General features: G+C 28.6%; 1 protein-coding gene across 2 annotated transcripts; it reads right to left on the minus strand.

Annotated features, from left to right (window-relative positions):
* Positions 1-97: 97 nt before the first annotated feature.
* On the minus strand, positions 98-17,606 carry LOC100215933 (putative leucine-rich repeat-containing protein DDB_G0290503). Of its 2 annotated transcripts, none has more exons than XM_065810859.1 (12): positions 17,187-17,606; positions 16,673-16,843; positions 16,445-16,508; positions 15,803-15,873; positions 12,121-12,219; positions 8,158-8,374; positions 7,593-7,724; positions 6,517-6,970; positions 5,014-5,557; positions 4,611-4,749; positions 3,648-3,766; positions 98-410 (listed from the first exon to the last, which is right to left on the minus strand). In XM_065810859.1, the coding sequence occupies exons 1-12, from the start codon at positions 17,346-17,348 to the stop codon at positions 273-275; spliced, it is 2,310 nt and encodes a 769-aa protein (XP_065666931.1). In that variant the 5' UTR covers positions 17,349-17,606; the 3' UTR covers positions 98-272. The 2 variants fall into 2 exon arrangements, with proteins under 2 accessions (XP_065666931.1, XP_065666930.1); XM_065810858.1 differs by having other exon boundaries at positions 7,587-7,724; positions 17,187-17,450.
* Positions 17,607-21,368: the final 3,762 nt, after the last annotated feature.

Consider the following 21,368-nt stretch of genomic DNA (forward strand, 5'->3'; position numbering starts at 1 on the left):
ATGAAGACAAAAAAAACTCTTTTTTTCTTTTTTTTTTAAACTAATAAATAAATTTTTTTATATAATTCTATTCACAAATTTTTTCAATATCTCTTGCTTGCTACATAAATATGAATGATTATTCTTGTTTGCTTGCTACCTTTATGTGATGAAGCAATTATCCTTGTTTGCTACATATATATGTAAAAATCAACTATACTTGCTTGTTACATAAATATAAAAAAATTCAGCAAGTTTAAAAACAAATGTTAATAAATGTTTGAAAATTTTTTTTAAACAACTTCATCATTCCAATCTCCCTCTTCAAGTTTGTTTTCTTCTTCAGCTTCATTTTCATCATAAACTGTATCATAGTTACTCTGAAGAGCATTGTATCGATTTTCTTCTGTTTCTTTTTCTTTACTATTTCCCTGTGAAAGATAAAATTATTTACTACGGAATGTAAGTGCTAAAAAAAAACAAATAATTAAAAATATCATTTTGCCTTTATTAGTTTGTTAACAATAACAATAATAACAACAATAATAATAATAGCAATAATAGGAATAATGGTAACTAGAAAAACAGCAATAATAATGATAATAGTAATAATAATAGTAAGTTAAGGAGGTCATAATTTTTTTCTAATTTAACACAAGTTAATAAAAACCACTATTTTAAAGAGAGAATTATCCAGAAAATAGTTCTAGAAAAAATGAGACACTTGTTGAAAGTGAGAAAAAAGTTATACAGCTTTAAAGTAGTCTGTTTCGACCATGAGTAAATTGAGAAGGGCCACTGTGTCATGTTTGTAAGGCTATAATTTCCGAACCATTGTACTTGGAAGTCTGAAATTTCAAATATAACCTATCTACATGATGCACATAACAATATGTAAAAATTAGGAAAATCAGAGATGGTGAGCCACAGGCCATTGGTTGAAATATAATGATTTGACCCAACAATAATATTAATAATAACAAATATATATATATATATACATATATATATATATATATATATATATATATATATATATATATATATATATATATATATATATATATATATATATATATATATATATATATACATATATATATATATATATATATATATATATATATATATATATATATATATATATATATATATATATATATATATATATACAGTATCGAACAAAACGAGTGCAACAAAATAATGCTAATTTAGTTTCTTTATATAAAAGTGCTGCATTTTTTCAATTTAGAGAAATAACTATGTAACTGTTTAGAGACAAAGTTCTTCAAGTTTTATTCATCACAAAGTTCATTATTTGTACACAAAAATTAATAAATTAATCAAAAGTATTAAAAAAAGTTGATTTACTTCTGGACAAAACAAGTGCAACTCGACAAAATGTTGACCAAGCTGTATTTCGCTATCAATATTTCGTGGCGAATACTTTGTTGTCGATCTTCGAGGCATAGATTCGATCAGGTGATCCTTATTACGAACACCTTCACGATTAATTCTGCAGTTGACGATCTCCAACAGGTTCTCGATAAGGTTGAGATCCGGAGATTGAGGCGGCCAATCCGTCACCGATAGGTAGTTGTCTTGAAACCACTGCTTGACTACTTTTGCAGTGTGTTTCGGATCGTTGTCTTGCTGAAAAACCGATTTTATTGCTGAAAAACCGATTTTATTCCATTCAGCATGAGGTAAAATAACATCTTTCAGGATATTTTTATACATGAAACGGTCCATTATTCCATCGTTTCGATGTATTGGACCGAGACCGTTAGCAGAAAAACACCCCCAGACCATTACATTGCCTCAACCATGCTTCACGGTCTTATGGCAGTAACGTAAATCGAGGCGTTTTCTGGCCGGTCGATGTACACGGCAAATGCCATCGCTCCCAATGATGTTGAACTTCGATTCATCACTGAACAGGACAGTTCGCCATTTCTGCACATTCCAGTCAATATAAGATGTAGCAAACAGGAGTCTTTTCTTCTGGATTTTTAGTGAAATCAGCGGTTTCTTTGCAGGGTGTCAAGAAAACAATTCGGCTTCAACAGCACGTCGTCTGATTGTTCGGTCTGATACAGGCAGCTCTAATTGCTTTTGTATCTCGACTGATGATATTCAGGGATCCTTCTTGACGGATCTGACGATCATAGAATCCTCTTTAGAAGTGGTGGAACGCAGTCTTCCATCTTTGTTATCTGCTGCCAACTTCCCCGTAGAACGATATTTGGAACATAGTCTTGATACGGTCCGTTTTTTCACGCGATATTTATCACAAATACTTTTTTGTGACATTCCACTTACGTAATCGCCAATAATTTTTTTTCTTAGTTCCAATCCAAGACTATTGGGAGTTATTTTTGCACTTGAAGTCATAAAAATAATAAAAATAAATAATCACGCTTCTCAAGGCTTACCGTGTTACATTTACCTTGTGATGATACAATAATGCTCTGTGGAACACAACATCTTGGTTGGATGTGGACTGTATTGATGTAATGAAACACTTGTTGTATTTCATTTCTTGTATTGATGTTCTTCGATAAGACACTTTGATAAAACTCACTTCGATAAACTGTCTTGATAATACTGACTGATTGACTTCCATATACTGACTGAATTACATGTTGATTTACATGTCTCTTATATAGTAAAATGAACTTGTGTGAACCTGTTCTGGAAGATTCTAGATGCTTCTTTTTGATGCTTCTGGATGCTTCTGGATGCGTCTGGATGCTTCTGAATGTTTCTGGATATTTCTGGATGCTACTGAATGCTTCCAGATGCTTCTTCTGGAAACTTCTGGAAGCTTCTGCATGCTTCTGGAAACTTCTGGATACTTCTTTTAATTTTTAAAAAACTTCCATGCTGTTGACACGGACCAGACTTAAGAAAATGAAACAAACTAAAAAAACTGCAGTTGTTTTGTCCGCTGCAAAATGGCACTTGTCAACGAAACTCTGCCTGTGTGCTGTCACCTGTCAGCTGATTGCTCATGTCATGGCATGCTATGACTCCAGACTCCTGAACTGTTTGCTGTGGTAGTATAGTTCGTTTCGTTTTTAAGACATGTAAAATTAGAAACACTTTTTAGCATTGTTCGATGTTGGTTGCAAATGTTTTGTCCAATACTGTATATATATATACAGAAATATTATTTAGAAGTATCTGAACCACTGATAAATAGTTAGCACAATGGCTACAGAAGTGTTTTCAAAGTTATTTATATTATAAACTTTTGTTTTTTATTACTTTAAAAGGTAACAATATGTATAGTTTTTCAATATATATACATATATATATATATATATATATATATATATATATATATATATATATATATATATATATATATATATATATATATATATATATATATATATTGTCTATTGGGGGTACTCACATTACCCCCTCTCCCATGCATTCGCCTGATATGTGTGTGTTTATATGTATAAATATGTAATTATATATATATATATATTTATATATATATATATATATATATATATATATATATATATATATATATATATATATATATATATATATATATATATATATATATATATATATACACACACATTTATTAGTCATTTGTAATGAAGATATTTTTAACAAAATAACAAGCAGTTTTTAAATAAAAATCTTACCAATAAACCCATAAGTAAATCTTTAAAATCGAATGAACCACTTGTAGATAAAAGTTTTGAATTTGCATTATATTTATCAAATTTTTCTTTAGAAGTTATAATTTTTATTTTGATATTATCTAAAAAGAAAAATGTTACTAATAATCATCTTAATAATATACCCCATATAAAAAAAAATCCTTAAAAAAAAGATTGCACACAAACTATTTTTTTGTGGTTTTGTAGTTTGATTAGTTTCTTCTTTAACTGTATCTTTCATTATACTTTTCTTTCTTTAAGTTTTATAACTTTTTATTTATATTATTATCTTCTTTCTTAAAGTTTTATAACTTTATAAGGATTTTAGTAGTATATGAACTTTCAGAACGGTATTTTGCAGAACAAAAAAATAATATCCTGTTTCAAAAAATACACCAACAATAAAGTTGATGTAGATACAATATTTCTGATAATGGTAGATTAAAGAACTAAGATTCGATTAGGATTATAAAAATTATTGACTGATAAAAATTAAAGAACTAAGCTTAGTGATAATGAGTATATGATTGTTAATATTTTTTGTCATTGTTGTTATTTAAAAGACTAAGCTTTTTTTTTCTTTGTTATATTGCTTGGAAGAATACCATGCAAGGTTTATGAGCTCCTGCTTCCCTTATGTACAATTAAATTGGGTATTTTAAAATAAAGCCTTTTTGTAGGAAACTAAGGCTTTTCTTTCTCTATGGCTAAACAGCCTCATCTGTCCCTTTATAAGATCAGTTTAACGCCATGACCAGGATAATAATAGATATACATAACAAAGATAAATAAAAAGACATTATATGAAAAAGTATATAAAAATAAAATAGAAAAAATAAAGGAGAAAAATCTAAAATAATGGAAAACTTATCATACTTTAACATTTTGCTCAAAAAATATTTCAGTTTAAAAAGAAATAAAAGTTTCAACAATAGCTAATAATACCATTCATTTTAAATCCAGCTTCTTGCAACTGTTTTTTTACTGCTACTTCAATATCTTTTGCATTTTTGTCAACAAGATTTTCATCACCATCATCCATATCAATTTCATTTGCTAAATCATCAAAAGACTGGACGCCAAACTAAAACAAACATGTTAATACAAAAACATTTATATGTTTAAAGGAAACTATTCCTTATTTAACTGCTCCCCCCTCTGGGACTGTTCTGTTATTACAAAACCTCATTGTCAGAAAAAATCAAATGAGGAAATAGTAAAGAGTTTTTTCTGAATCTGTTATATACACAACGAAAGAATGCAGTGTCAGATTCTCTGAACATGTTGTATCCTCAATAAAAGAATGTGTTGTCAGAACTCAGCTGTTATACTAAAAAAAAACATTTACCTTAACCTCCAACATATTTTCATCATTTTCATTTGATTCCTTGTCATTTTCCAATGTTTTTGAATGTTTTGTCATTTTGTCATCAGTATTTTTTTTGTCATTAATTTCCTCATTAGGAATACTCATGCCATTCTGATCTTTGTCATTAATAGAACTAACATGCTTGCTTAACTTGGAACTTTTGGAATTTTGATTAACACTGTTTTTTTTAATAATTTCATCTTGAGAGTCTTTTGGTTTAGCATCATTATCTTTCATTTGTATATCACGTATGCCTTTCTGAAAGATCTTGTAAATTTTATCTAATTGCTTAAGTGAAGCAGATAAACTGCTCTCACTTGCCTCAGCATTTTTTAGCTTTGAGTTAGACAATTTTTCTGTGGTATGGTCAATCAACGACTTTTCAAATTTGTTTGTGGATTTTAATGCACTTGCAATTTTTTTCAATTTTCTTTCACTTGTTATTTCATCATTAACAATATGCAAATTTCTCTCTGCTTCATTCTCTACTTTTTCTATTTCAGTCATTTGTTGATCCAACACACTAAATTTATGTGATAAAGAATATATTGAAAAAATTATATTCATGAACTGTATAATATAATTGCAAAATATATGACAATAAGTCATTACTCATTGATTAATTATAAAACAAAATTTTTAAAAATAAAAAAAAAACAATTCAGAGTCTGTATAGCTTTTGCTTTTATTACAAGTGGTGGAATAAATTTGTAAATAAAAAAAGCATCCTATTCTAGACTGTTTTTAAAATATGCTTCTGCACTTATTAAGTTTATTTGTTTTAGTGTTTCTTACCCAGGTATTACCTTACCCATTACCCAGGAATTTGCAAATTTCTTCTTAACTGTTACCTGGGTAATTTTGAAAAATTACCCAGATAATTTTAGGCAATTTTAAATTTTTTAAATAGTAACTAGTCAATTAATAAAGTAAGAACATAAGGGTTTGTTATTATCATAAACGCAGTCACTTACAAAAAACTCACTAAAGTATTCGTGATCAAGTATTTATGTATTTTTTGTAAAATTTTATAAACATTTTTACAAATTTTAAAACAAAATTCAGTTCTACAAAAAAAACTTAATAGAGAAATAAAGTTTAAAAAAAGTTATGAAACTTTTTTATTTTATTCTGTTAAAAACTTGTTATTTTTTAATCTGAAATGCCTAAATTCACACCTTTATCTTGGTTGCTAATATTGACAAAAAGTAATTGATAAAATTATCCAGGTAATACCCAGGTAAAATAAAAAATTAACCATTACCCAAGTAACTTTATTCTGCCAGGCAATGGAAACCCTAATTTATTTTGTTCATTAAATACAGGTATATTTTTTACACAAAAGCACATAAGTAGTATAGAAAAATGATTTAAAAAAAACGTATTTAGTTTCTATTATTCACTTTTGAAGATATTTTAAAAAATAAACAATAGGAACATTCTCATATAAATTCGTAAACTAATTATATTAAAACATCAAACCTCATTTGGTCCTCAAATTTTTTAATGTCTTCTTTCAATAGTTTAACAAGCTTTTCCCATTCTATTTTTTCTGCAGGTGTTTCAGACTCATCAACCTTTTTCTGCATTTTTTCTAGCATTTTTTTGGACATTTGAATTTCATCTTTAGCACTTTCTTTTAATTGACTATATTCTATAGAAAGCTGACCTTTTTGAGAATAAAATTTATCTGCTACATCAGTTTCTAATGGTGAAATCTTACTGCTTTTGGTATTTCCTTCAAGAGGTAACTTATTTAATTCAGTCTTTTGATTATCTTCAAAAATTTCTGCTGAAATTTTTTCCCTTTTACTATGATCTTGTTTCCCTTCAGACGGTGGAATATCTTCTGTTACTATGGGAGAAACATTCTTAGAGCTTATAATTTGTTTTTCTTCAGCTTCACTTTTAATTGGAGCTGCTATTTTTTGCATACCTATAAACAAAAAAGTATTACAATGTTGAATTTTGTCAATGAATTTCTAATTTAAAATTTTCTAATTAAATAAAGTTTTACCATTCTAGTTAAGTGAAATATGGTTAGGTAAGCAATTCTAAATATACATACCATTATATATATAGCATATTAAATATACATGTATGTGTATATAATATTAAGCCTAAATAAGGTGCTAAAAATGATAAAAGCGAGTACTTATAATGCATATTTATAATATCAGATCAAATTTTTTTTCAAAACACCCCAAGTTTATATCAAACCCCTAGCATTCTTTATATAGGGTACTATAGAAATATATCTACCCTTTAATGGTTTCTAATTACTTTTTAGAAGATCTATTCATATAGTGAATAACTATTTTAATTATAATTAAATACTAATTGAGTATACAAACAGTTTATCATAAAATATTATTTGCATTTAAATCCCCTGCAGTATATTAATAACTTAGTTTAAATATACTATTTAGTTAACTTAACTAATATTATTTCATATCTAATATTATTTCATAAAAACCAAACACTATGTAAACATAATTTTCTTGTTAATTTATGTTATCCTGTTAAAGCCCAATAAACAAATAATAGCATACTTTCACCTAACTCTCCGAAGAAACTTCCAAACAACATGCCCAAACCAGTAGCAGTATCTTTAAGGTCTTGAAAAATATTTTTGATATCTGGTTTCTTATTTGCTGCAGCCTCCTTTTCTTTATTTTTGCCTTTTAACTCTGAGTTTTAAAAAATAAACATTTTTAAGACTTCTTTTTTAAATTTCTACATCAAAATTAAAACAAATACAAATGAGCAGGGATGTGGAGTCCCAAGAAGGACTCCGGATTTTAAAGTCACAAAAAAATTACTTTTTCCTAGTTTTTGGTATCAACGAGCTCTAAAAATATAAAAAAGTTTATGGGCTACTAATAGGGAAAAAAATAAGACTTTTAGGTAAGAGGAACAACTATTTTTTTAACCTGGAGTCTTTAGGTATAATGGCAGCAAGGACTCTGGGAATCCAGGACTCTGGGCTTAAAAACAATAAGTTCCAAGTCATTAAAGAGCTTCTAGACACTACAGACCTTAAAAAAACGGAGATATAAAGCCGGAGTCCTTTTGGGACTCCGCATCCCTGCAAATGAGTTACCAAAAGAAAAAAACCTCTACCTTTACTGTTAGCTTGTTTATTTTTCTTCAACTTCAAATATTTACTGTATGCGTCCTGAGAAAGACTGGGTGAGCATACCATGTTGAAATGTTCATTTTCTTCTTGCTTTTTGAATAATGGATGAGAACAAAGTTTTATGCTACTAATTGTAACAACATATTGACATGATTCAGGTTCATCAACTTGCAAAACTGCATTATTTTCACCACATATGTACTATGATGTAATAAACAAGGTTATAACAGAGATTACAATGCTATAAAAAAGAATATTTACAATTAAAAAAATGGTATAATACAAATTACAATTCATTATTTAAATACAATAATAATTTGACTTTAACTACAATAACAACTTAATTTTCAATTGTGAATTTTATTGGAGCTTTCAGATATTGAAGACTTTATAGAACTTTGACATCTAGGATTATCTTTGATGTACCTAACCTTGACATCATGCATTAATGAGGTTAACACAAGTGTAATTATTGTTAAAAAGTAAATACAAATTTCCACATCACCTTAATCTAATTTTTTTTAACTTACAACTTAAGAAACTGGTACTTAAAATTAAAGCTTAGAACTTAAGCTTGCATATAAATAATGGCATAAACCTTCAAAAAAAATCAATAAATGGACAAGGACAAACAGACCTATAATACTATAGTTAGGGGCTCTTCTAGGAAAATAATTTAGGCAACAGTACCCCCCATGGCAATGCATGTTGTAATGACACATTGATGGAAAGATTGCCAAATAAAGGCATTTTTTAGGGAAAAAAAACACTTGCCAATAAAAAAAATTAAAAAAAGCCTTCAATTTCTGAATTTGAGCAGCTGGCTCTAAACAAGCCTTCGACAAGCCATTATAAAAATGTACCTGGTGTAGATATTGGGTCAGGGTGTTTTACTGTTTCTCCAAATGATTTGATGCCAGTCCCAAAACAGACACCAATAAAAAGTGTGTTGAAGTGCGTGTCGAGTCAAAACAGCATTTTAACATCGTCATTTTACAAAAAGGCATAACTGGAGGATAAAGAGAAAAAATATATATATCTTAAGCCCAAAAAAGCCAAATAGCGTAAATCTTCGAAGAAAAAAAAAATCAACAAATGAAGACACAGCATGCCTTTGTTGAGAGGCGCTCTAATCCTTGAGTCCTGAAAATAGGGGACACTGAGGTAAAATGGGATACTTAAGATAAAAAGCCATTCTAGAATAATATCTAAGGCTTTTGACAAAGTTTGGCATGCTGGTCTTCTCCAAAAGCTCATTTCATATGGTGAAAGTTTTTGAGATTATTTCTGGGAAAGTTTTTGAGATTATCAAATTGTTTCTTTCTAACCGCTTTATTAAAGTCATCCTCAAAGGCCAACACTTTTATTGAATTCCAGTAACTTCTGGGGTACCTTAAGGTTGTATCCTTGGTCCTGTTTTGTTCCTCATCTACATTAATGATTTTCCGACAACCTTACATCTAAAGTAGTTCTTTTTGCTGATGACTCAACTTTATACTCCTGTCTTGACAAAAAGTCTTCTCTTTTCAATCGCTTAGAACAGGCAGCCGATCTTGAATCTGATCTCACTTCTGTAACAGAATTTCAACTCCAACAAAACTCAGTTATTTACTGCAAACAACTACCACAATACTGTGAGCATTCCTCTATTAATGAATGGCAACCCTCTCACTGAGTCCTCTTATTTATGGATTATCATTTACTACTGACCTTTCATAGAAACCACACATACAATCAACTGCTAAATTAGCATCTGCTAAGGTTGCTTCTCTTTATCATGCTCGCCATTTTCTTTCTCCTGATTCCATTCTCTACCTCTACAAATCTATTATTTATTCCTGAATGGAATACTGTATTTGGGCTGAATCTCCTAATGATGCTCTTTCTCTTCTCAACAAGGTCCAAAAATGCATTGTAAACATAGTTGGATCCGCTCTATCTGCTAAGCTTGAGCCTCTTTCCCATCATGGTAAAGTTGCATCTCTTTCTCTTTTCTACAAAACTATCATGGTTGCTGCTCAAAGGAGCTATCATCTCTAGTTCCATCAACTAAAACTTAATCTTGCTTGACTTAATATTCAGCAAAGTCTCATTCTTTTACTGTATCTGTTTACTTTTCATTTCTTCTGTCAACTGTTTCCTTGCTCTATAACTCTATTCTTTTTTTTTAGTAACTCCCAACTTTATAGTGGTTAATTGCAGCCTTGTTGGGAGTGAATCAGAATAATAAAAAAATTTAAAAAAAAAAAATTATAAAAATCAATATAAATTTAATTGAAAAAAAAATACTTTTGTTACAGCGAGTGCCATAGATAACTCAATGTTCCTGTTTTGGGATTGAGGAAAAAAAAAAAAATCCCAACTTTTACGTGAGTTTTTCATAAATAGTGAATTTTATTGTTACACAAAATTCCGCGTTCATTTTTCGCCATGCCAAATCCTATTTTACCTTTTTCTTTAATGTTCAATAAGTTAAATAACTTTATATGATGTTCTTGCTTTGTTACAATGTTGCCAATCTTATATTATTTTATTTTCAAGTAAATTCGTATTGATTTTTATAATTTTTTGTTACTCTAGAAAGTCTAATTCCTTAAGTACCCCATTTTAACTCAATTTCCCTTATATTTAAAGTAGAATATCAATATCTATTCAGAAAATACGTGAATAGACAGTCATTCAACCAGGAAGTGATTTCTTCAGAGGTATCACTATATATATTTTGGATTTGTCTAAACAAATTTATGACTTCATATTTTTTTTTTAGAATTGATTTACAAATCCTATTATACATTTATTACACTGATTTGAACATAGGTAATATAATTTGGTAAGTATAGCAATAACTATTTGGGAAAAGATTTTTTCTTTCCTATATATTATAAATCAATTGTTGTGTATAAACTTTAATGTGCAGAATGTAAACCCTGTTATATTAAACAAAAACCAAACACAATAGGATGGATAAAACTCACATGTTTACAAACATTTAAACTCAAATTATAGTTGCTTTAAATAAATTCAAACAACTGTTTTTTGATTATGAATTCTGCTGTTTATTTACACACTTTGTTAAACTTGTGTGTAATTACACATTTTATTGTAACAAAAATCCTTTAATATCTAGATAATACCTGCCCAAAACCTCAGTCAATGTATGTGCTGAAGCCCTGCAGCTCCCTATTCTATATGACATTATCAAAGCATTGCATAAAACATGATGCATCAATGCAGACTATTTCAGTATTATGTCACGCTGCTTATCTAAACTTGTATTTATACTTAAACCCAAGGTAAAAGCAAGTGTCTCAGCACTTTTTTATAAGTATAAGAATTGTATATACAGATATGTAATACCAAAATGTCATTTAAAATTACACAAATGATAAAATTCCATTTTTATAGCGCTACGTACTAACTTCTGTAAGTGTATACATGTTTAGCATGAGTTGAGTTAGCCAGTGGTAAATTAGACGATCGTGTATAACAGAAATCTTTTAAAAAAATTTCTAAAAATTTTAAGTCTTTTTTGCTTAAACTGTTTTGCTTTGTATTTAAAATAGCGCCAAGATTGAAAAATGTTTTTTGCTTAAAGATGGATTTGAACCCACGCTATGGAAGTTATAGGTATAATTGAACAACAAACCATTTTATAAATCTTTTATACCAATTGTAATTAATCAAAACTTTTGAAGCTATATAAGCGCAACTTTATTGCATAGCATATCCAGGAAAAGTGTGTATCTTAATTTGTTTGCTCTTAAAGCAATTTTTAAATCAATTATTTTTCTACAGTTTACTAAAAAACTTTGAGATAACTAAGGAATCAGTATAGAAATGGTTGGTGTCAAATAGACATACCAAGACCCATATTTTAAGGGTTTGGGCAGTTAGAATATATATAATATACATACATAAAAACTATAAGCTAAAAAACAAACTAAAACCTTCACTACACTACTTCGTGGTTTTGATGTAAGATCACAAATTGCTCCATTTGTATACTTTTGATTATGCACTGGTCCATTTAACATTTCTGATTCACTCTAAAAAGTTTTATTTTTAAAGTATAAAAGCGTGGTGCAATTTATATAAAATATTACTTATATCAAATATTATATTTGTTTTACAGCTAAGCAAATCTATATTTTAGCTTGTTTTTGATTTAAGCCTTCAAAAGTACTAAAAGTTAAAAAACAACTTTTAAAGTGATCCAATAGTGGTTTATCCATATCATAAAAAACATTAAAAACAAGTTTTAAGTTATTTTCTAACTTTTTAACAAAGAATTACAACCAAAATAAGAATATTGTAAAGAATGAAAATAAAACTTAACATAATATTGTTGGTATTATTTTATAAACAGTAATAGTACAGTTATCACTTCCTAAGCAAGTGGTAAAGAGTTTTACCACTACATACCTGGTAGTGCTGCACTTAACTTAAATCTCTATCCAGCTACATGTAGCTGCCATTTAATTTCATGTTTTAAAAATATAGGTTTATGTTTTGAAATTATAAATTTTAAATAAGCAGCCTAGTTAAGGTCTTCAACAGCCCCATCAACCTTATGGAGATGAACATTTTATTGAAATTTTTAAAAAACTAAAATAACTTGAAATCTCTCTAATTACATAAAATTATTTAGAAATAAAAATAAAACAAATATAAGTCAATGTTTTACATTTTAACAAATTTATCAACAAGGAAGTGACTATTTTACAACAACAGATGCCATTATTTAATTCAGAAGTTATAAGCAATTAGATATAAGAATTAAAAAGCAAAACAAGGTATTAACAGAAGACTGTAACTTGTATGACTTAATAACACTGATGTTTAAGGGGAAAAGCTAAATAAATTTTTAATTAAAAGATAACACATTTTTTATTAAAGAAAAAGGTTTTATTGACGGCTATAGTAAATAAATATGACTTTGATTTTCAAAAGGTGAAACAAGAGATAATACCTCACTTAATCAATAACCATGGTAATAATTGTAGATAAAAAATTACAGCAAAAATAAAGACCTTACTACAGAGATGAAACTTTGCATCAATGCAAGAGGTTCAAGCATGGCAGTTAGAAAGGAGCCAACTTCATTTACACTGCATTTTTTAGACCTAGATTAAGAGAGAAAAGAGACCAAGAGAATAATGAACCTAAAAAAATAGAATCAGAAGTAAGAAAATAGTGGTGATAGAGAGAAAACATAGATGCTAACCTTGAAATGGATTAAATATATGGTTTCCTTAAAAAGTCAATAGTGAAAGAGAATCCAAGAAGACATAGTAGTGAAAGAGAATAGTGAAAGAGAATCCAAGAAGACAGAGTAGAAAACTCAGTAAGAATGTTGTTATTAATCAATAAAGAAATATGTATGTTAAACTTGTTTGGAACTTTTGCAAGACTAAAAAATGACTTACTTGGAACACAAGTGACCACAAAATGCTTGAACCGCAAGTAGAAAAGTTTAGATGAAAAATAACTTTAACAACAGAATTATTACAATTTGAACAACAGGGAAAATGCTGTAGTGTAGAGTAAAACAGAATTGAATCAACATAAAGGAATGAAAACTTGTGTCTGCCTGAATCTCCTGGATTTCATAGAAAGGGCTATTTTTAGCAGAGATGAAAAACATTAGCTCAAAGGCATTTATGAAGAAAATTTCAAATGAAGTCTCATTCTTAACGTAAGAAATAGGATAATAAGTTAAACTTTTTTTATTAAAAGTATGAAATGTTTTCAGTAAGATCATAGTATTGTCTAAACTATGCGCCAGCAAACACTTTTTTTATTAAGCAAATAGCAAATATATTTTACTATTTATAATAGTACTATTCAAAAAATATTTTACATATATTATAAATAGTAAAATATAGCAAATATATTTTACTATTTATTATAGTACTATTTGTTAAGCGAACAGTACTATTTGTTAAAAAAATAGTACTATTCATTAGAAAGAAATTGAAACTTATCATATTTTTGGTAGTACTATGTTGATTTTTAAGTAATTTGAGGTTTGTATTTTAAAGTTATACAAAAAAAAAAGACGAAATAAAAAAAAAAGCTATATTGGTCAGAGTATACTATAGTTTACTCTGAACAATATATAAACAGTAGATGTCAAATAAATAAACAATTGATCTGTCTGAATAGAACAAAATATTAGTTTAATATATTTTTAATAAATTAGATGATATTTAAGTATAAATTGTCAAACTTAATTAAACCAAATCATTTCTAATGTTTTTTCTTTATTTGATTCTGTGTTAAAGTTAAATATAATACCAATTTATAAATTTATAAATACCAATTATTAAATTTATCAACCAGGGTATCTTCCCATAAAGGTGGACTTTCCTGACTTTTCCTGATCCAAAATCTGTTATTCATTTTTGTTTTTATGAGCCATTCTAACCTTAGTGAGGATTAGAGTGTAGTACATGAACAAATCATGTGCAATTAAAAATAAAGCCCTGTTGTTACATTTATTATATTAACTGTAACCATGATATTAAATAATAAAAAAAAAAACTAAATTATGAACATGAGCAATGTATAAATAAATAAAATAGACATTAAAGACATCTTTCAAGTCGATAAAAAATTTCAACAAATTTTTAAATACTGAAAGATTGTTGAACAACAATTAAAAGATAGCAAAATCAAAACATCAAACAATAATCTATAAAATTTTTAAGCTCTTTACTTTTCTTAAACAACAAACCAGTTGTATCAACTCAGCTTTTGAAGCTCTTCTTTCTTCTTTTTATTCCTTTCCAGAATAAATCTTTAGCAACTTTAACAAGAAGTGCTACTTTGATCTGCAATTTCTATCTTTTTTCAACTATGTGCTTTTTTACAGAATCATCATTTTCTTCATCATTTCCTTAGAGATAACTAGATATATTGTGTTTAAGTTATGAGCTTTCATATGGTCATATATATTTCTTTGGCTTTTGAGTGGTTTTATTGTTTGCTTTTTTATCCATTATGTCTTATGGCTGTATGTTGATATACTTTTTATTCTGTTTGCCTGATATTTACTTCAACTTTTATTAGTGGCTTCAGAAATTTACATTTACTTTCGGGAGTGGTTTTACAGGAGTGGCTGCTGATACTTTGAAAGCTTTTTTTAACTGGTAACCAATACAACTTGTCAATTTCTTTGAAGACTATTAAGTAAACTATAAAAAAAACTCTTGTCTTTTTGTTATTATTTATTTTAATTGTAACTATAATAAATAAATAAATAAATATCACATAAAACCTATGAAATTAATTATAACAAGTTTCTATTTTTATTGTGACATAAAAAATGACACAAAAATAAAGAAAAAAAAAGGACCCTGTTCCCCTGATTGCTCCCTAATTTATTTATTTTTTAATTTTTTTTTTTTTTTAATTTTTTTTTGCAGTTATCTGAACTTCCTGATTTTTCCGTTTTTCCTGTTTTCCAAGATTTGGTAGACACCAAGTAAAATCAATCAAAGAACTTTTTCAAATTGAAATTACAAACATTCAGCTATAAGAAATTATATATCAATCAAAAAATATTTTACAATTTATAAAGCTGTTTAAAACTGCCATAATTCTAGTAAAAAACATAACAATACTTACCACTGAAACATTTGAATAATCTTCAGACTCATAAAAACCAAGCAATGTTACAGAACTTATTTTTGCATCATCTATAAAAAAAACATAAACTTGATCAATACTTTTAATTTCCTATTTATAATAAAATATTTATGATAAAATATTATATTTTATATTTATATCAGAAGTTAATGCAGCTTATAGAGAACTTTGTTGAGGAAAAAACTTATAGTAAAAAATAGGATTAGACCATTCAATTTGAACAGGATTTTAAGAAAAGTGATGTATTTCGAAATTGACTAAAGCAGAAAATCTGAAAAATAATCATATAGAGGGTGCAGAAGTTAATTAAAACTAATTTTAAACTTATTTTCGTAAGCTATGAGAAAACCAGACACAGAAGCTAAAAATTAATTGACAGTGCGCACCAAAAAAAGTTATGCAACTTGTTACGCCAAACTTCTAGACTAAACTTTTGTTTAATCAGAGAAATAGTATGATTTTGTTTGAATATTTAAACAAAAAAGAAATTGTTGAAAAAAATTATTAAAGAAAATTACAAAAAAAATTTCAAGACATAGTTTTGGAGCTATAAACTGTTTTAAAAAATCAGGTCAAAAGTAAATTTGTAAGCACATAAAAAAATTGAAGAATGAGACTTACTTTCAACATGAAACTGTTCTATCTTGTCTTTATGGCACACATTATATGACCACCACCCTTTGTGCTAAAAAAAAATTTATTCTTACGACTTATATATTAACTTATACAGGTTATACATAAGTTATATAAGGTAAGTGGCTTATTAAGGTTTAACATATTTTATTCATATCGCTTTCAAACTATTCTAAATTTGCTAGGATAACAACACAAACATACATATCAACATACATAAGTAAGACAAGATCTATTAAAAGCTTCATCTAAAATCTTTGTCACCAAACTGTAGTGAAAGTTTGAATTCTTTTGCTCCACATTTAAATCAACCTGAATTTCTGGTAAAGTGCATACGTATTGCTGCCCATGTTTAGAGGATATAATCAACTCATTTTCACCAATTTTCTAAATATTTGAGTTATTATTTTTAAGTTAGTAATAAAAAAACTCAGTTTTAAAAATCAAATAGTTTATCAGATTTAAAAAAAATAGTTAAAAATAGATTTGTATATCTAAATTACTTTTTATCTTTTAATTTATTTTCTTTTAAAATGGTAAAACTATTAAATTGAAACATTCATTCGACAATAATATATAATAAAAAACCCTCAAAATATTATAAATAAGATATAAAATCTTAATTTTTTAACTTATTTCTAATGCTTGCGATTGTATCTCAAAATAGAATCACAAGCATTTACAATATATAACAACTTGTTAAACAATATATAACAAATAAATAATACACCTCATTAAACAATACGGGATTATTTGATATTATTACTCCATATTTCATCCTTGAAATTTCCTCCATATCTAGGAATGATTGGGATTTTAAATTTGAGATCAACATAGAAAGCCATAGTATTCCACACCTGAAAAACGTATACTTTTTCATATTACGTGCCATTTTTTTAGCTTATTTTTTTTTTGTAAAACGGATTGTTTTTCTGCAAAACGATCCAATAACAAAATACCTCGTTGCAACAGTTTCTGATCGCTAAAAAGTTCCGAGAATAATGTTGACAAAGAATAGGAGAATTTTTTTTAAAAGAGTAAAACTTCAAGAATTTGAAACAATAAATTTATTGATGTTTTCATATTTTTTTAATTACATTTGTTTTGTCATCAATTTTTTTTTTTTTATCTATTTTGGCTTGAAAAAAATGAAACTGAAATTTTCAGTAAAAATAAATTTGAACAAAAAAAAAAAATGAAAATAAATGTATAGTAATGTAAAAAATGTAAGAAAAATATGTAAAAAAAATGTGTTATGTAAAAAAAAAAGAACTTATTTAATATTAGAGGGACGGGCAATATTATATCAAAATAGATGTAATGATCATGAAAAATTGCACTATGAAATAATGTGAAGCAAATTATAAACAATTTAAATGTTTACAGAGGTATTCATAAACCTCTGCTTATTTGATAGTCAATCCTGTAGCATGGCGTATTTGATAGTCAATCCTCTAGCATGGCGAATTGATAGTCAATCCTCTAGCATGGCGAATTGATAGTCAATTCTGTAGCATGGCGAATTTGATTGTCAATCCTGTAGCATGGCGTATTGGTGTGATCATTAAACTAGAGACCAAAATAACAATTAGCTAAGTACAATATATAGACAGAATTACCTTTGAATTATTCAAAATATCTTAAAAAGTATATGATAAATTTAAGATGCAAAAATATTTTCTAAATTATTTTCAAGTTGTACTAAACTATTTTCAAGTTGTAATTATGAACTAAAAACATGATTTTGGTCGTTACATTTAAATTTAATTAATCGTACCGATATACAATATTATAAATGCATATCAGAAGTTTTTATTTAAAGCATTCACTAAATATGCTTTATCATGCAAAAGAACATGTTGATTTTGTTAAAAAGTTTTGTGGCAAATGCATCACTTCAGGAGTGACAAAGATTTTTGACCAGTAAATAATGATGAAAAAACTAAAAGAAAAAAAAAAAAAACTACTCCAAATTTACTAAAACTATGTTCTATGAACTATATTCAGTTAATAACCCGTTAACAAATTCAATCAACTTGTTTCTCCGCGAAGCGTCCTTGTTTGCCAAGGTTATAGAGTTGAGAGAGGGTTTATAATCACAAATAAGTAGCCTCCTTGTTTGTAGTGGCTTTCTCGGCTTTGAGTAGTTGAATTAACATTAAAAAAAAAGAAACTTTTCTTTGCTTTATAAGTGATGTAAGAGTCAGTCCTAACAAGCTAAAAAATAGCTAGCTAGGACTGACTCTTACATCACTTTATAACCGTGTCATGAAGGTAGAGTATATATTTATATATTACCAAAATCTCTCTTAAGTACAAAATGAATAATTATTTTAAAAAATGAAAACAAACTTTTTCATTTTGTAAAATACATGTTTCGACTATATACTTGTCATCATCAGTTTAAAATTACAAAAACTCTTGTTCTCAATAAAATACAAAATCAATTTAAAAACTTTTATTTACTATTCTAACAAAAACCAATTAAAAACAGCAATTAAAATTTAACAAATTTCCAGTAAAACTAAAGTAAAAGCAAGTAATATAAAGAAGGGGTGCAGGATCAGAAGGGGCGCACACTTGACAATAATTTTTTTTATTTTAATAAAATAGATACACAGGGTTTCAAAGAAAAAGTCCTAATTTTATAATATAAGTTTATTGTAACAATACACTTGCCAATGATGCCGACCTCCAATTGTTGGAGGTCGGCATCAGGTCGGCAAAAAAAATTTGACACAAAGACCTTAGGGTCCGTTCATAAAGAGCTTCACCATTTATTAGGCATTTTTCGACCCCTTGCCTCCCTCCTCTTTTGTCACCGATTGTTCTTTTTTCCTATACCCCCTTCTTAAAAAGTATGTCATAAAATCTTCTGACTGGCTGATTTGAATAGGTGGAGGCAGAAATCGACCAGGAATAACATGGAAGTAAGAGCTCCTTTTCAAGCACAACATCCTGTATCTTCACATTTGACAATTTGCGTGAAATATTGACTGGTGCGCACATGAGAGGCAAACCAGTCCTGATCCTTTGATAATAGATGATAGACATCGAGCTCCGTCTTTTTGTCTGGATCGATGTACTCGACCACCTTTGTAAACGGGTCAATCATAAGACCTGAAAAGACCAAGGCACAGCTCTTTCCAGCAAATTCAAAGTTCTGTTTCTCCAAAAGAAGATCCACTGTCCTTCTTTAAATATAAGTCGCAATCCAGATAATTGACTCCTTAAGCAAATTAAGCCTTGTATATATATATATATTGTATTTTGATAAACAGTTGATATTAAAAATGAATTTGAACACCTTTAGAGTCTAGATGAGGTCCATAATGATCATGAGGTAGGATTAATCCCGCCTACTCTTTACTAAGTGGAGCCATCCTTCTCTCGGCTCGATTGAAAGCACTCCGTTCTGGCGCATTCGTCATGATGAATATGGTATCCAAATCGTATGTAAGAAAATGATGAATTGCTGTAAACAAAATAAATATTTAAATTAGAAGAAACATAACTATAATGATAGATTGCAATAAAAAATTTGAAAAAGAAGTTTTGATGACTTTAGCGTATCGTGGATTTTCATCTGGTCTACCATCGACACTAAAGACAACCACTGTCTTGACCAACTTGGTCAAAGAATCTTTTGTGATAGAATCAAAACTTTTGTGGCAGAGTCAAAAGTCGCTCAAAGTCCAATCCGTGAGCATACGCTGTCGATGATGAATGCTTTCCAGATGGAATAGCAACAAAAGTGGGACCGGAATAGGAAACTGCGTCAGATTTTCCAAGCCCATCTGGTTTGATTGCAATACCTGCGTAGACGGATGGGATGAGTTTGTGCTTTGCAGAGATAACCCAATCATGACCAGAAAGAGAAATTCGATATTCCAAATGCATCAATATAGGAGCTTGTTTGTTGGCAGCGGTGATTCCAATAGAGATCCGAGCTTGATCGTCTTGACTTAAAAAGCACACATCTTTGGGGCCCAAAAAAGAGCAAACTTCTTTCACATTCTTTATAGTTGTTGTACAAAATGGGCCATCCACGTGACTTGAATGGAGGTCATTTTGAGCCCGTATCAACTTGACTGGATCGCTCCGTTTTGGCAGCAAACTAGTATATAAAGTGCTTCTGCTAAGATTGTAGAGCTCAGCACCAAGCTCATCTAACAATTTAAGGCTCTTTAAAAGTAATTAAAAAACCCTATACGCTTCTGATTGTCTTTTCTCGTGGACAGCAAATCCATGTTCAGCAAGTTGAATGATGACACGCGATATCTTAGATTGTTCTACCTCAATAGTAGGGCGACCAATTCCGTCACGTACTTTAAGAGTTTTTTCACTTTCGGATGGTCAGCGAACACCTACAGTACCGAAAGAACTATACGAATTAGTTAATGTTCGTTTTCTACAATATTATTGTTGTAAATTATTATTATATGATGCGATAAATATTACCTGATTCATGACAGTTTTTGTTTCAGCCCTTAATTTTTGTTTTGACTTTATATTGCCAATCAACTTTTTTTAAATACTCGTGAGCTCCTGGACATTGGCCTTTTTCTTTTTAATGGTTTCTTCTTCGGCATTGGTCTATAGGCCACTTCTTTTTCTGCTCTTCATAGCAACTATTTCTTGATTCAAACAACAATCTCTGCTTTGATTGTGTGTTGAGCATGAGTCTTGGCCTTCTTCGTCTCAATTTGAACTTTGATTTGACAATTTGAGAGGCATCTGACGTGGTATCAACGACATCTATTGGCTCAATAAATTGATCTGAAAAAAGCTGGAACTCTAAAGAGGATGAACTGGCATGGGAAGGGATAGATTGCTTGTTTGTTTGATGGGCCCAAAATGACATTAAAGAACCTTTTTGTTTCAAGACCATTGAGGTATACTTTTGGATTAA

Source organism: Hydra vulgaris, chromosome 11, assembly GCF_038396675.1.
Source record: "Hydra vulgaris chromosome 11, alternate assembly HydraT2T_AEP".
Classification (NCBI taxonomy): Eukaryota; Metazoa; Cnidaria; class Hydrozoa; order Anthoathecata; family Hydridae; genus Hydra; species Hydra vulgaris.